At 36.2% G+C, this 16107-nt stretch overlaps 1 protein-coding gene across 3 annotated transcripts in view; it reads left to right on the top strand.

Moving 5' to 3' along the window:
- LOC106869528 (MAP kinase-interacting serine/threonine-protein kinase 1) overlaps nt 1-15426 on the top strand; it is a 20501-nt gene extending 5075 nt beyond the window's left edge. Inside the window, exons 1-10 of one of the 3 annotated variants that reach the window (XM_052976164.2) lie at nt 2539-2905; nt 5462-5660; nt 8966-9063; nt 9226-9347; nt 9834-9865; nt 9983-10087; nt 10801-10856; nt 11642-11935; nt 12696-12904; nt 13993-15327. In XM_052976164.2, the coding sequence (XP_052832124.1) occupies nt 2705-2905; nt 5462-5660; nt 8966-9063; nt 9226-9347; nt 9834-9865; nt 9983-10087; nt 10801-10856; nt 11642-11935; nt 12696-12904; nt 13993-14314 (1638 nt within the window). In that variant the 5' untranslated portion in view covers nt 2539-2704 and the 3' untranslated portion in view covers nt 14315-15327. Of the gene's footprint in view, nt 1-2538; nt 2906-3037; nt 3348-5461; nt 5661-8965; nt 9064-9225; nt 9348-9833; nt 9866-9982; nt 10088-10800; nt 10857-11641; nt 11936-12695; nt 12905-13992 lie in introns of those variants that run through there. The other 2 variants (XM_089340632.1, XM_014915301.3) reach the window with 2 other exon arrangements.
- Nucleotides 15427-16107: the final 681 nt, after the last annotated feature.

The raw sequence follows: 16107 nt of genomic DNA, 5'->3' as shown, positions 1-16107 counted from the left end.
AGGGCACTACGCCGTTGACTTTTTTTTGTAAATAAAAAATTCGTGGTACCCCTGTTAAACACTGCTCTTTTAGGCCTTTATTTAGTCACAGTTTTAACCCTTTTTTTTCTAAATGTATATCAGAATGTAAAAGACATTGCAGGTGAGAGGGGTCAACCGTCTCCCTCACATTCTTGTTCTGCCAATCAAGCTTCGCCAGTGACTGCTCGGTGCAGCGTTCAAATTTCCCTCAAATAGCACCCTCATATTTTTTAGGAAAAGGAAAATGCAGGTCCCATAAAAACGTGATGATCACAGTTTTGGGTTGCTTTTAGTCATAAACACGTGCTCACGCGCACAACCTTATGTTTTCTCTAATTAGTCTTTCGACTGTTTCAGTATGTTGGTTACATGTTTTCTTAAGATGAGAGATTTGGCATTTGTTTTTAGCTGATTCAGTACTCATGTAATGGTTCCCTCGTCCGGATAAGCGTTGATCACACTCTATTAGAGTAAAAGTCTTCACAAAAACGTTTATTCGATGTTAAAATATTTATAACGTATTGTGACGGATGCTTGTAGATAGTCCAAACGTAAAATAATGAGCAAAACACAACATACACATCTTTATACACGTACATGCATTCATATACACAGCAAAAAAGCAATATAAATGGTTGTTTTTATTATTTCTGTATTTTTTCTTCTTAATCGATCCAGTCAGATCACAAGGCTAATGTTTTCTTGTGAAATTTCCACTCAACAACCAGTGACTCATTCAACTAAATTTGTATTTCGTTGCTCTCCTATCTCCTTTGGCTGTTAGTCATTTCCAGATGTCTGTTGTATAGTGTGGTATCCCTTCTATTGATGACTACAGTTGGGTGGCGGGGAAACCTGTGTTTACAGTGCGGGTAAAAAAGAACCCGAACATTTCTTCTGGTAGCAGTTGGCACTCTTTGGTACCCTCTTGACTGGGCGTTTGACTGATGTGGGGCCCGAAATCATAATCTCCTTTAGCCGACAGCTTTTGTGGGAAGGGAATGTTCCTCAATGCTAAGTTGTAGGTAATAAAATATCGTATATATCTGCTGTCTTCTAACATTAGGGCTCATTGGCTACAAATATAAATGGGTGGATTCGTGTATGTATGTATGTATGTATACATTATAGTCAATAATATCGGCTCTTGTACTTCACTCGAACATATTTTATCAAATCTGGAAGGGCAGCAGAGCAAGGGGTAGAGTCGATGTGATTTGAACGAAATACTTATAATCACTCCGCTGACTGTCAATATGTCGCCTTGTTAACTTTATTGATATGAATTTCGGGGGTTAAAGAATCCTTTCAGTCCAGACGTAGTGCACGAACAAAGTTGTGGGTATTAAAAATATTTCCATTTATATTTAAGCAAATTAATCTCTTGTTTAATAAATTTGAAGGGGGTATGTTTTTTTTTTTTGTTTTTTTTGGGGGGCACTGACTCGCTGAGACTCTGTTGTATATAGAGACATGGGGTAAATATGAAGGATGTAGTTGGGACGGTGTTCATGATTACATCGAAAGTCTGTATGTAATACCAGGAAAGTTGCGGGGCAATTTAAAAATATTTTCACATCCGTTTAATATTTGTCTTTATAAGAGAATGATTAATTGAGGTTTATCTAACCTGATTGAATGCAACATTTGAATTAAAAATCCAGTTTTCTCTAACACAAGTGGTGGTGGTGGTAACAGTGGGGCTTACACAGAAATAGAATAATGAGGGAAAGAAATATGAAGATAAAAATGTGTGGGTAGTTAGTTATACAAGGATATGGTCATATGGCCCTCTGCTCTGTTAAAAGAGGACCTCCGTGTCGGGCCGATCAAGGAGCCTCATAAATCCCTGACTACCAATCGGGAAGCCCACTTTCCTCTCTTCTCTAACCTACACATACATACATGCCTTCACTTTCGCGACTGCCACCCACCCTTTAACAAATACTGGTGGTGTAATATATAGTAATAGTAGTCGATGCTGTACAGATAGGATTTCTTGCAGCAGAGTATTGATTACCTGTTTGTTTCTCTAAGTCCCGCACCTCTGTTATGGAAGCGTTTGGAGGGAGGAAGCAGAAATGTAAAAAAGAGTTATTAATGGGTTTTTTCTTTTGTTTCTTTCAGAATCGTAATTGTTTGTTTGTTTCAGAATCGTAATTTCCATAAATTCATTTCCCATGAGACTTCTGATGGACAGCTGTTCCAAAACTCTTACAATTTCTGCTCCACCCCACCCAGGGAATCAACATTTAAAAAGATAGCCACATTTTGTAAAACGTGAACGATGTTTCAACCTCGTGCTTCCAGTCTTTGTTCTTCTGTATTGGTGCTGTAAACTCTGAGTGTGTAGGCGTTTAACTGTTGGTAAAAGTGTGTACGATAGTGGGAGCGTGAGTGATTTTTCTCTTCTCAAACTGCACATGTTGTTTGTCATGCTTTTGAAATCGCTGTGAAAAACTGTCAAAATTCTCCCATCCGTTCCAACAGTTCCGATTCTCAAATTGACTTGTCTTCACATAGCAATAGGACTTTGTGGTTTGGTGTTGTGTGTTGTTTCCGTCTTGTGTGTGTAAGATTTCTGTTGGCTTACCCGATATTATATATTTTATATCCTTAGGGTTTTGCTGCTGTTGTATTGTACCGTGTGTGTGTGTGTTATATTATTTATAATTTTGTCACTATGGATACTTCGGTTTACTCTAAGTTGTACAGTCAAGGAGAAAATACAGTGAAAAGAGATTTGGTTAACAGAAGTCGAAGAAACTTGAAGTGTGAAGACCGTGGTACTTTATATTCATATGTTGTTGCCCATTTCCTCGAGATAAGGCTTTGGAATGTTAAGCGACTGCAAGAGTTCTACGTGCCTTTGTTGGTTTTCATAGTAAGTAGCGGTGGTGATGGGTGATAACTGCATCATTTTGGTAACTTAAACTCTCTCTAGCTTGTTGCTATTGGTGCCAGCCAACCAACCAGTCCTCTCCTGTGCTTTTTAGCTCACATCTCATCATCTCTCGCTTTCAGTTATTTTCCACCTGCCAGATACTTCACATCATACCTAAGTTGCTCTGCAGATAGTCTCTCACCCCCTCCTTTCTCACATACACTCTCTCTTTCTCCCTTTCTCCCCCCCTCTCTTTCTCATGCACGCGCGCTAGCTCGCTCGCTTTCTGATCTCTCTCTAAGAGTGCTTCCCTCCCCCTCCCCTTTGCACGCTACTTACACTGCATGGCTCTATCAACAGAGCCCTGCAGGCTTGTCACCGTGGAGAAGTTACCATTATAGGAATTAGGAGTCGCGTCATATAGTCTCAGCTATATTTATTAGTAAGTACCACACGTCTCTATTGGTTTTGCTTTTTGCTTGCTAATCCGTATTTATTGATGTTTGAAAACTTTAAATGCTCCGTCTGCAGTGTGTGGTATGTTTGTTTATATGCACACACGACATTTAGGATATTCAACTATATAACGAAGTTTTTACTATAAGTACATTGTTGGCTAATCGCGCGCGCGCGCGTTCTTTTTTGGAATAGTGGACCTCGAAGTATACATGAAGTTACAAATAAATAATAGAATGTAAATATTGGGTTGAAAAATCTGGTGATCCTTCGGTTTTGGAATACAGTATCAGTATGAGGAGAAGACATCATTTCGTCCTCTTTTCAACTTGGCGACTTTATCTATGTCTTGACGCATGGTTGTGTGGGTGAATGCTATCGCCTACCAATACCGCAGGATTTTCAAAAACCCTTTTTTGGGTGAGTAGAAAAAACGTCGAAGGTTGCCTGCAACGTCAAACAACAAACATCCACACACACTCAAACAGATGGGTGGTGGTGGTGGTGGAAGAAGCAGAACGAGCATATTTACATTTATCTGTTGACTGTAAAACAGTGGTCAAAGTGCTCAGTTTCATGCAAGGAACTTTCCAGGTCCTTGGGCTACCTAGGTAGTTTTATAGGTGATAAATAAAAACCTATAAGCAGTAAAAGTGTTAAAGTCTGGATGTTGATGTTACGTAGCTAGTCTAGTTTGGCATTCTTGTTTTCGTGTACACCTCACTGAAATATGTCCAAAATATTCTCTTACTCACTGTTAGGTTTATTACAGGTTGGTGAGCAGGTGAATTGTTATGCCTTGTTGTTTAGTCTTGGATAAGACCTTATTCATTATGCAAATATACACTAGACATTTTTTTAAAGGCAAAAACAACAAAACGGTGAAAGTTATGATTTGTGGGGGATTTAGTTAATTCTGGCAAGAAGCTACCAATGTATGTAAGTGGGTGTTATGTTTGTTTGTGATTCCAACCATTTGTAATTCAGTCCCACCCTTTTATTGAATGGGCCCTTTTTTTTTTTTTAATAAACACCCTAGTGCTTGTTTTTTGCAACAATAGCAAAAAAAATAAAAAAGAATGGTTTCAAATTTTGGCACAAGGCTAGCAATTTCAGGTGAGGAGCTAAATCAAATCGAACCCAGTGCTCAGCTGGTACTTATTTTATCGACCCCGAAAGGGTGGAAGGCAAAGTCGACCTTGGTGGCATTTGAACCCAGGACAAAAGGCTACTAAGCATTTATTATAATAATAATAATTCATTTTACTATAGGCATAAGGCTTGAAATTTTGGGTAAGGGAGCAAGTTAAGTATGTTGACCCTACTGCTCAGCTGCTACTTTTTTTTAATTGACCCCTAAATGATGACCTCAGCATTTTGTCCAGCATAGTAATGATTGTGCCTGCTTGTTGCCTTAATAATGCTAGTAATAATTCTACTCGGATTATTTTCATATGCCGTCCCATCCAACATGTGTTGCTTTTTTAGGTATTGGTATAGATAAGTGTATTGAGTTTTTATGGGAAATGCTACTTATAGAGTGAAATAATGTTGGACTTTTAAAGAACCATTGGTCTACACTAGTGATATAATTAGTGTGCATGTATGCCAAAATTTCATCTCTTCTGTCAGTACAAAAAGGGCCATCAGCATTGCTTCATATGATACATGTAGCAAAGAGGAAGAGTTGAGTCCATGTTTGTCCATCTTCAACATGTCATCCCATCCCAACGAGTTCATCAGTAACATCTGATCTGTTACCATCATCATATGTTGGCTGCCAATATCTTTCCACAAATGTGTCCACTAAGTTGTGCGTGTATCAGCCTGATACCTTGCATGTTTGGTCTGATACCTCTGTCTGATACCTTGCATGTTTGGTATTGCAGCAGAGAACCAGGCAAATTTGGTATTGCACAACTAAGCAAAGAACACCATGTGGATTTGGTGTCACACAACTAAGTGAAGAACACCTTGTGTGTTTGCAGCCCAAGCAAACAATGATTGTTTTGTATATTTAGTGCAACATCTAACTGATGTCTATACATGTCTGCTTAGGTTATTGCAGCTAAAATGTCTTTCGTTTTTGATTTTTTTCAGCTTGAGATTCAACCTAAACCAATTAGTTTTATTGAACGGCCAAATAGTCTGATGTTGGACAACAGCATCACCCTCGATGGGGTGCAGTTAATGCACAATGTTGAGGCTGACACCGACTGCAACGAACCTAATTTGGTTACCAGAAATAACAGCAAGAAGAAGAAAAAGAGGGCAGCAATTAGAGCAGCTAATTTTTTAGGTGAGTTATAATTTATACTACCATGGTGATTTCAATTTATATATATATATATATATATATATATATATATATATATATATATATATATATATATATATATATATATATATATATATATATAAAATGTTGTAAATAATGTGATGCAATAAACATACATTTAACTTCGCTGTGCAGCTGGAATATTAACCAAGAGGTTCTTACTAAACTTGATGGGATTTTACAAAGACAGTAACCAAAAGAATGACCATTCACAAACATTGCAATCTCAGTTCTTAATCATAGGTCCCCAATGAAAGTGCTGTTATGCAAATGAGGCAAAAAAGGAGAAAAAAAAAACTGCCTTTTGCTTATTGCATTGGACAAATTGGGTCAGATAAAATGTATATTGTTCTTCAGTTTGTTCTGCTGAGAGAACCCTGCATTTTAAATACGGGGTCTGTTTGCACAGCGAAATTGAATGTACTTGTTATTTGAGTTTTCTCTTTGTTGCTTTTATGTCTGTTTTTCCATTTTATTGACATGTAGATTGGACACGAGTTTTTGAGAAAGTGGGTTTGTATGGTCTAAAGCCCTCTTTGATACAAACCTTTTTAGTTACCTATATTTAGGTGTCAAGTCTTTCATCCCACTAAATTGAACCAGATACATTAGAGAGAGTTTAGTCATTTTTATATATCCACTCCTCTTTACACAAAAAGTGTTGTTAATAATATTTTTGTGTGGAATCTATTTGTGTACTGCAGCTAAAACAGCTACAAGTCTAGCAGTCTTTATAGCCCAACCAGCATAGCAGAGAGAGAGAGGAGCTGCTCATTTCATTTCGGCTATATATATATATATATATATATGCCTACCTCTATGCATCAAAGAGGGTGAGTGTCTAAACATCAAACTACGTAGTTGTGACATCTGAAACTTTTAGCTCCAGAATAGTTTGTGAAGAGCAAGCTTAAGCTTTTACTGAAAATTTTCTTCACCTCTTTTAGCAGCCATCTTTACCTGTTTTTATAGTTTTTTTTTTTTTTTTTTGTTTTTTATTTATATCTCGTTTGAATTGGGCTCAAATTTTTTTTTTCTTTTTCTTCTGAATTGTGTAATTTAAACTGTGTTTGTCCTAAAAGAGAAAAAGTCGGGCAGACAATAAAATGCCACTTTTAATCACTACTCTCCCTCTCTCACCCTTCTCTCTCTCTCTCTCTCTCTCTTGTTTATCTGCCTATTATGTATCTATCTTCGTCTTATTTTCTTTACAGCAAAGAGAAAAAGCCTTGTCCTTATTTTTTGTTTTGGTCTATTGTTTTAAATTAGAAATTTCCCAAATATGTAGTCACTGCCTGTTTTTAAATAGACGTGCCCCCGTGCATGTGCACATAAACACAGTCATATTACATGCACACATACTGTCTCTCTTGTGTGCATGTATACATAAGACCTCATTATTTACATATTTTAACTGTTTCTAAATATCTCCACTATTTGTCCCAGACATGGTGTGTTTTGGTGAATGGTTGCTCTTTTAAAAAACCCTCCCCGAGTCAATTTCTTGTAGTCCTCTATGTAAGTGAAAAAGGTCAGTGTAATGGTTAAAGACCATCAATGAGCCCACTGTGTGTCTCAATACAGAAGCTATGAACACTTGCTGCTTCTGCCTGGAGATAGCATTAGGAGTACGTCTGTGGAGCACTTAACTGCATGCACACACACACACATGCACATACACACACACACACACTCACTAATTCAATGAACAAGCCATGCTGTTAAAGATTGAACAGTTGGAACTGTATGTTAAAACCTGACAAATCCATTTACATTTTTTTGTACAATTAACCAGAGCAATGTGGAAAATTAGCTGGTTCTGACTACTTCTACCATCACCACTTGCTGTCTTATTAGATTTTTTTTTTTTTTTTTTTTTTTCTTTTCAAACTGACCAACTTGGTTGTTCTGAATATATAGTTTTAGATTAATCTTGGTTGCTGGATATCTTACTTAGCTAGACTTTTACTCCATGCCGTGCTGTCTACAAACAACTAAAAAAAACCTGTCAGTTCTTCTCTCTCTTAATTCCTTGTTGCTTGTGTAATTCTAACTGCTATTTAGGATAAGAAGTAGTGGTTATGGTGGAGATGGTAGTGGTGATCCTCTAATATTGGCTGTTAAATACTAACTGCTGCTCACATTAAACAGTTGTCTTGATAACTGGTCAGTTATATTTGTTGTCGTCATTTGTCTGTCTGTTTATTACAAAATTCCACCTCCCCCCCTCCACTGCCTGCTCCTCCACCTCCCCCCACTGCCTGCTCCTCCACCTCCCCCCACTGCCTGCTCCTCCACCTCCCCCCACTGCCTGCTCCTCCACCTCCCCCCACTGCCTGCTCCTCCACCTCCCCCCACTGCCTGCTCCTCCTCCTCCTCCAAGTGGCTGATAAACTTGCTCAGTAAAGTAGTACCCTGCAACACTTGGCTCTCTTCCAAATCTTGTGTACTTTTCAATGATAGAAGCGACCTTCACGTGCTTCTACCTTCGTCTGCCATCTTTGTGGGTGTGAAGTAGAAAACTTACCAGATATCTCAAACCTGGTTAACTAGCTCTCTCATCATCTAATTAATATTGCAATATATCGTTAACCCCTTTTGAACTGGTACATCAGAGACTGCTTTATGGCACAAACTTGTTTAAAAGTGATCCAAATTAAAAAAAACCTTCCTTATTAATTTAGGTTTCAAGCACCAGCGTAATAATGAGTTATTTTATACTGAATTCCTTATTATTTTCAAAATTAATAGGATCAAGGGCATGGTTTTTCAACAGGAATGTAGCAACAAACTGTTAAAGTTTTCTTGATGATTGTAGATGTTCTTTTTGTAGACATTCTTTATGGCTAATATATTGTAATATCTCTAATCCTTTAGCACTTAAGCTGTCCATATCTGGGCTGAATATTTTACCCATTTTATATTTAGACTAGCCAGATCTGGGCTCTCATGCCTACACTACAATGTCATTCTATAAAATAATCACTCACATCATCAAAAGCTTGAAGCTACAAGATAATGCATGATTAATAAAAAGAAAAACAATGTGGATAAGTAAGCAGTAAATTTGAGAGAATAGTCGGAATGTTAAAGGGTTGTTGAAGTTTTATTGATGACCATGAGGGAAGAATTCTTTTTCAGATTTTGTTTGTATTAACTGTTAAAATGCTGTCCTTCATCTACCAATTTTGAGCCTTTCATTTGATACCAGCTGATCTAGACTGACTTTTATTAAAATTTTGACCCTCCATTCTAATTATTACCAGATCTGTATAAACCAACTGGCGAAATCTTAGGGCAAGGGGCTTACGCAACAGTTCGTACCTATATTCATACACAAACTGAAAAGGAATATGCTGTAAAGGTGAGCATTAGCTTCACTTGCTACTTGATACATATAAATAACACTGGTGTTGGTATCTCCCTCCTTTGCCGGTTGTTGTTCTAGTAAGGATTAAATTTTGTTAATTTGTTTAAAGATTCATTTGTAATTGTTTTTTTGTTTTTTGTTTTTTTACTTTGGCAGATAATAGAGAAAAACCATGTAAGATCCCGCAACAAAGTTTTCAAAGAAATTGAAATATTTCATCACTGTCAAGGCCATGCTAACATATTACAGCTCAATGAATATTTTGAAGAAGATGAGCAGTAAGTGTTACCTTCTTTCTTTTATTTAAGAAACTGTTATTTAGTCCTTTGCCTGCCCAAAGCATTTCCAGAAGTTCCTCCTAAATGTCATTACTTGTTTTCAGACTTTTAGTTATTGGTAGTTAATTTGGTTTACTTGGTGGGTAAAATGTATTGGTACTATATGAGTTGGTGGATAATATATATTTTTAGTTTTGAGACTTTAGATTATCAGCCAAGTCTTGTATTTATAGTAGAAAGAATTTGTTCCAAACACTCAACTTAATAACAATGTTATTTTACTAAATTCTTCATCATTTTCAAAATTAATTGAAATGTAATAAACGGATTAAGGCTCTAGTTAAAGCTAACTATTTCTCTTCAGAGTATTTGAGAACTTTAAATCGTTAACGTATTGTTAATTTCTTGTTTTTTAAAATTTTTTTGAAGCTGTTAAATATTTCAGTTAATGACTTGCACTAAATTTTTTTTCTTTTCGTTTTTCAGATTTTTTCTTATCTTTGAGAAAATGGAAGGAGGTATGTTGATTTCTTTTCTGGCTTTTATTATCCCACATTGTATCAATTTTTCGGGTTTTTTCCCTCTCTTTTCATATGCTTGAAATTTGAGACACATTTCTGTTTATTTTTCTTCAGGTACTTTGTTAGCTAATATAGAACGCCGAGGTCATCTAACCGAACGAGAGGCCAGTATGATAGTACGAGACATAGCTAAGGCTTTAGACCACATTCACAACAAAGGTAAGCTAACTTCTTAAATCAAGTTTCTCATAATAAGGGCTATGAGGCTTAGAAATGGGGTTGACAAAATTGCCATGTTTCATAAAAGGAAGATTCCTGTAGCCTTAATTCTAAGAAATCCGAGGTCCATAAAAAGAAGTATATGAAGGTGTAGCTTGTTTCCTAACCATATGGTTTTGGGTTGAGTCTGACTGCAAGGCACCTTGGGCAAGTGTCTTCTACCCAGAATCAACCAAAGCCTCATGAGTGGATTTGGTAGATAGAAACTGAAAGAAGCCTGTCAAGTGTATGTATGTGTTTGTACTCTTGTCTCAATAGTTGTAAACAAGTCCCTGTCAGATAAGCAATGTGGTTCATCTTCCTTGCAAAACATATCTGGCCATGGGAAAATATTATCTTGCTTGGAAATGGGTGAGGGTTGGCAGACAGAAAGGAGGGACATCTATCCATAGAAAAATCTTCCTCCCCCATGCAAGAAGGGAAAATCTAACATGAAAATGAAGATTGTAACAAACTCTTTCATCTTCTCTATAGGTGTATGTCTGGGGGGTGGGGATAAAAAATTATTTATTTATTTTTTTTATGGAATGTGAGAGCTAGTGACTAGTATTTTATCTGTTTAAAAACCACTAAATTACATGGTTTAGTTTTTAAACTTGTCTCTAGATGAATGTATATCTTAATGAATTTTTCTATTATCTTAATTTTTTCAGGTATTGCACATCGGGACTTGAAACCAGAGAACATCTTGTGTGGTAGAAATGGTGAAGTAAGTATTTTCTTTGACATTTCATAATCTACATTAACCTCTTTGATACCAACACACTGAAACTGCCTCTTCTAGTTCTACAATACAAACTTTGTTTTAAAGTAATTTAAATTAAAAAAGTTAACACAAACAAAAGCAGTGTATTTCAACAGAAATATGGCAATAAAAGGGTTAAAACCATTTCATAAACTTGATAACATTGGGATTATCCATGCTCTAATGTTAGCTTTGAAATACATGTCCCTACAACAAAATCTTCACCTGTCATTCTGTTACCTAGGGTTGGGATTAAGGAAGCTGGGTAAATTTAAACCTAATTTAAGGATTTGCCTTGCCTTTGGCCCTTAACTCTGATGGAGTTGTAGAGATACTCTTGTGATGTACAGTATTTCTTAGACATTTTTTGACCCAATGAAACCTATCTCTGTCTCTAGGGCTGAAAAGAGATGAAAAGAAAGGGTGAGAGCAAGAGGAGAATTGATTCCAGTACTTGACTAGTACTCAAGTACTTTCATTTATCAACTCTGAAAAGATAAAAAGCAAAGCGTATCCCAGTGAGATTTGAACACTGAGTGCAGAAATGGTTATTTCAAAGCAATCAATTCATTGCTCCAACAACTCTTCTAAATTGGTCAACTTAATTTAAGGAGGAACACTACCTTATTTATGACTTAAGGAAATCCTTTCTCATATTAGAGAAAAGGAAGGGCCCAGTGATATGTCTTAATTTAAATTTAATTTTTCTTTAACCTTTCATTTAACCTTTCACTTTCTGTTGTTTCCAGATTGTCACGATCAAGATCTGTGACTTTGACCTCGGTAGTGGAATTCCAGTTCATAGTGAGGAATCCGACCCAGTCACAACACCCGAACTACAAACTCCGGTAGGGTCAGCTGAATATATGGCCCCGGAGGTTGTGGATGCTTGGGTGGGTGAGGCATTTTCTTACGATAAGAAGTGTGACTTGTGGAGCTTGGGCATTATCCTCTACATAATGCTGTGTGGCTACCCACCGTTCTATGGCCAGTGTGGAGAAGACTGTGGCTGGGAACGTGGAGAAAACTGCCAAAATTGTCAGGTGTGTATCGTTATGCATGCTTTTATTGTTTTATTAGTTTCACTTATTAGTGTGGTCCTGCTACACAGCACCACCTTGAAAGATTTTAGTCATTTATAACAATGTTAGTTAAAACCTATTAATGATTTTATTGATTCTGTATTTGTCAAATGGTTAAGCTCACATAATCTATTTTATTATAAATGAGTTTGATTATTGTCATACAATGATTGCTACTGTCATACAAGCAGTGGCATTTATTTACAACATGATGAAAGCATTTGTGGCTATGGAGAAATATTCTTATTTAGAAACAAATAAAGGTTTGTGCAGGGCCCAATTAGAGAAGTGTCAGTGGGGCTCTCTACAAAAGCTGAAGATTGACATGTTATGCTTTGTGTAGTATGCAGTTGCAGCCAAAAAGCATTGTGAGCTTGAGGCTTCACCATTAGCTACAAGGATATACTAAAAATTCATCATAGTGTCCTCTGCTCAAGTGTGTGCATGAGGACCCAATTTGAAAATAACTTGCCTTGGCTTAAAACCAGTCTTGGTGTCAGGAAGGACATCTGGCTGTACATAGAAAATATTCCATAATAAATTCCACATCTGATCTGTGTCAGGTATAGAAAGGCAGACATTAGAGTGATGATGATTATCTTGTTTATTGGGCAGCTTGGCTGTCTAGCTGACTTCTTATGTAGTTTAAGTGTCATCAATTTATGGAATTCTTTCACTTGTTCTGTCATTCATATTTTCTTTTTCCCTTCTTCCAAAACAGGAGAGCCTGTTCACTCGAATCCAAGAAGGTATCTACGATTTCCCTGACAGCGAATGGCGTGACATTTCCGATGAGGCCAAAGACCTCATCAAACATCTTCTAGTCCGAGATGCTCGTTCACGCTACTCAGCGATGGATGTATTGAGAGACCCGTGGGTTGTACAACCTCCGGCAGCCACTCCTTTAGCAACTCCTCGTATATTAACCAGGTACGTCAACCCGTTGGTCATCTCTTCATTATTTACACACCCTTCATAGGTGTTAGTGTGGCTGTGTGGTCAAGAAGTTTTCTACTGTAGCTGCAGGCCAATCAAACCATTGCGAGTGGATTTGGTAAGCAGGAACTGAAAGAAGCCCCAGTGTGTGTGTGTGTGTGTGTGTGTGCCCAACATTGTCTATACATCATGCAATGATTGTAAATGAGCAGTCATACAAGTGAGGTGATTCATTTCCAGTCTTCTATGGGAAAGAAAATAATTTTGGAGATGGGTGAGAGTTGCTGATAGATGGGAAGGGTACATGGTCATAAAAATTTGCCACAGCAAATTCCATTTGATCCATGCTAGCATGGAAAAGCTGTTGATGATGATCTAGCTGCTATTTTTTGCCTGTCTATTCTGAATTGCTGTTTACAAGAGCATTACTTTTACTAAAAGGTTACATAACAATATCCAAGTTATAAGGTTACAAAATGATAAACTAAAGTTGATACACTGAGAATGGTAACCCATTTAAATACTGAAAATATATTAGCTACATTGTTTTACCATTAGAAATGGTATTCTGCTAAAATATGTTTTATAAAAGTTTGTGTGTGTGTTCTACTTTAACCTGTTAAAATGGCTGCAAGGACCTGTTTGGTAAATAAAACTTTTTGCCTGTCTTGTGCGTCATGTGATACACATTTCCCTGGCATCCATGATACACATGCTCAGTTTTTTTCAAACGTCAGAATAACTTGGAACTTAAAAGATAGCTTTATATTACTCTGAATATGAAACAAGGATGATTAAAAAGGTCTCATAACAAGCATGGATGTTTAGAACAAACTTATGAATGAAACTGCTTCAGACCTGCAAAGGGTTAAAATAGTTGCTTTAAATGGGTAGAAGAGGTGGAGTTTTAAAAATTACAAACATTTAAAATGATGGAAAAGGAGTGGGAAATAGTTGAAGGAATTTCCAGAGAAAAAACATTTAAATTGACTTTATTTTACTTAGAAATTTTCTCTTGTAATATTTCTCTCTAAATTTTCATCTGAATAAAAGTTAATTTTATTTTAAAATTGTTTTTACAGGAACAACAGTACCAAAGATCTGGAATCTTTTGCTGAGACGGCCATTTCCATCAACCGCATGATGCAGCAGCATCTGGCCATTTCTGAGCAGAGAACCAGAGGTTTCGGCAAATATCAGAGTACTGACAGTTCCAGTGTTAAGTTTATCCTGTCTTCACCAGGCTCTTCTAATCTAGCCCGGCGCCGTGCCACCTCTTCCAGTGGAAAATCCCACTACTCTGAAGACTCCACTGATAGTGCAAATGGCTCCCTTGGAAGTTCAGTTTCTTATGAGAATGTCTATGGCTATTCATTTTCATCCAGTGCTGCTCCCAGCCCATAACCTCTCATAACCCTATGTGCTTAAAACATCCTGCACAAGGGGGTGGGGAGGAGTTGTTTTTGTTTCTTATATTTCCCTCCCACTTCCAGTATTTTTTTTGTCTTGTTTTCTGCCCCTTCTGTTCTCCCCTGTCCACCACCACCACCACCACCACCACCACCACATTAATTTGTAAACCTAAAATCAAATTGTTCTTACAACTTTTCCTCCATTTGTCAATTCAGTTACCTCATCATATCTCTTTTTCTCGCTCTTCTTCCCCCATCAGTTTGCTATTTTTATACACAGAAGCCCCTAAATAATTTTGTTCACTGTACAATACAACCAATTTGGTTCCCTACTTCTTCCCCATCCTCCTTTCTAGTCCCTATTCTCTTGACTTTTTTTTTTTTTTTTGTGGGTTTGGGTCCTTTTGTTTCCCCCTTTTTTTTTTCCTGGCCTACATTACTGCATTTTAATTCCGGTCCTTGATGAATCTTCATATATTTCTCACCATTTAGCTAATTCTTACAAGAAATATGAAATTTTTCCTATTCTTTCTTTATTTCTTTTCTCTTAATAATTTTATCTCTGGTGCTTCCATTCTTCTGTAAATTTCTCTGCATTCTATATTGGAGTACTTGATCCTGGCTATAATATGAACTGATAAAGCAAATATCAAGCAGGGGTTTTTTCTAAGACTTTCTTCGAGTTATTTGTAATACCCCCCCGACACCCCCCCCCCCTTCCTTATTTTGATCTCTTAACTTCGCACACCACAAAAACCAATACTTGTTGAAAAATAAATCAAACGATCTTACCTTCTCCTCTCACCATTTCCTCCTCTCTCTCTTGCTTGTACCCCCCCACCTTCTCTTTTTCTGTTCTCATCACTTCTCATTTCAGCATAGGGAGGGTTGTTTTTTTTTTCTTCCTTCTTTTATCCCTCGTTTTAAGTCTGTTACTAATTAAGTATTATGTTAGGATCAGGGACCACTCAATTTACAAGAGAAGTTCAACAAAAAAATTTTTAATATATATATATATATATGTAATGTGTGTGTGTATATATATATATATATATATATATATATATATATATATATATGCACACGTATATATATTATATATATGCATACATATATAACTATATTATATATATATACACACACACATACATACATACACTATATAAACCCTCCCAAATGATTATCAAACCAAAAATAATAGGTTAAGTTTTGTATTATTAACTTAATTTCTTAGAAAACTGATTAATTATGAAAACTGTTTGCATTGTCTGTTTATAGTTTTTGATTTTCACTTTAACTTAATCGCTATTAAGGAAAAAAGAAGAAAAATTTTCCTATTCTTTTCCTTCTGGTTCTCCTGGAAATAAAATTTAATTTGCGATCTTGTTGCTAAAATAAACAAACAAATAACTAAAACCAAAACGTATGTTGACTAAACAAAATTATGAATCGTCCTCTTTTTTTTTATATAAATTTTCTTTTGATTTTACTTGGCCTTAAAAAACATAAATTTGACAAGATTTTATTTACACAAATTTAATTTTTCCTAATGATATGTGAAGAAAAAAAACCAAAAAACATCACAATGCAAAATGCAACAGAGTTATTTATTTGATATATTTAAAAATAAAAAAATTAAAAATAAGCTAAAGAGCTTTCAAAAAAGCTTTAAAAAAATAATAAAAAAAAAGCAACCAATGAAGAACATTTCAAATGGTAAAATCTGCTTCCTTGATCCATTCAGGATCGTCCTTTTTTTATATAGATTCTCAGAAAGATCATTTA

The sequence above is a fragment of the Octopus bimaculoides genome, chromosome 23 (genome assembly GCF_046866305.1).
Source record: "Octopus bimaculoides isolate indiv1 chromosome 23, ASM4686630v1, whole genome shotgun sequence".
Classification (NCBI taxonomy): Eukaryota; Metazoa; Mollusca; class Cephalopoda; order Octopoda; family Octopodidae; genus Octopus; species Octopus bimaculoides.
The sequence above is the reverse complement of the archived record's forward strand: the minus strand, read 5'-3'. Positions and strand labels throughout refer to the sequence as shown.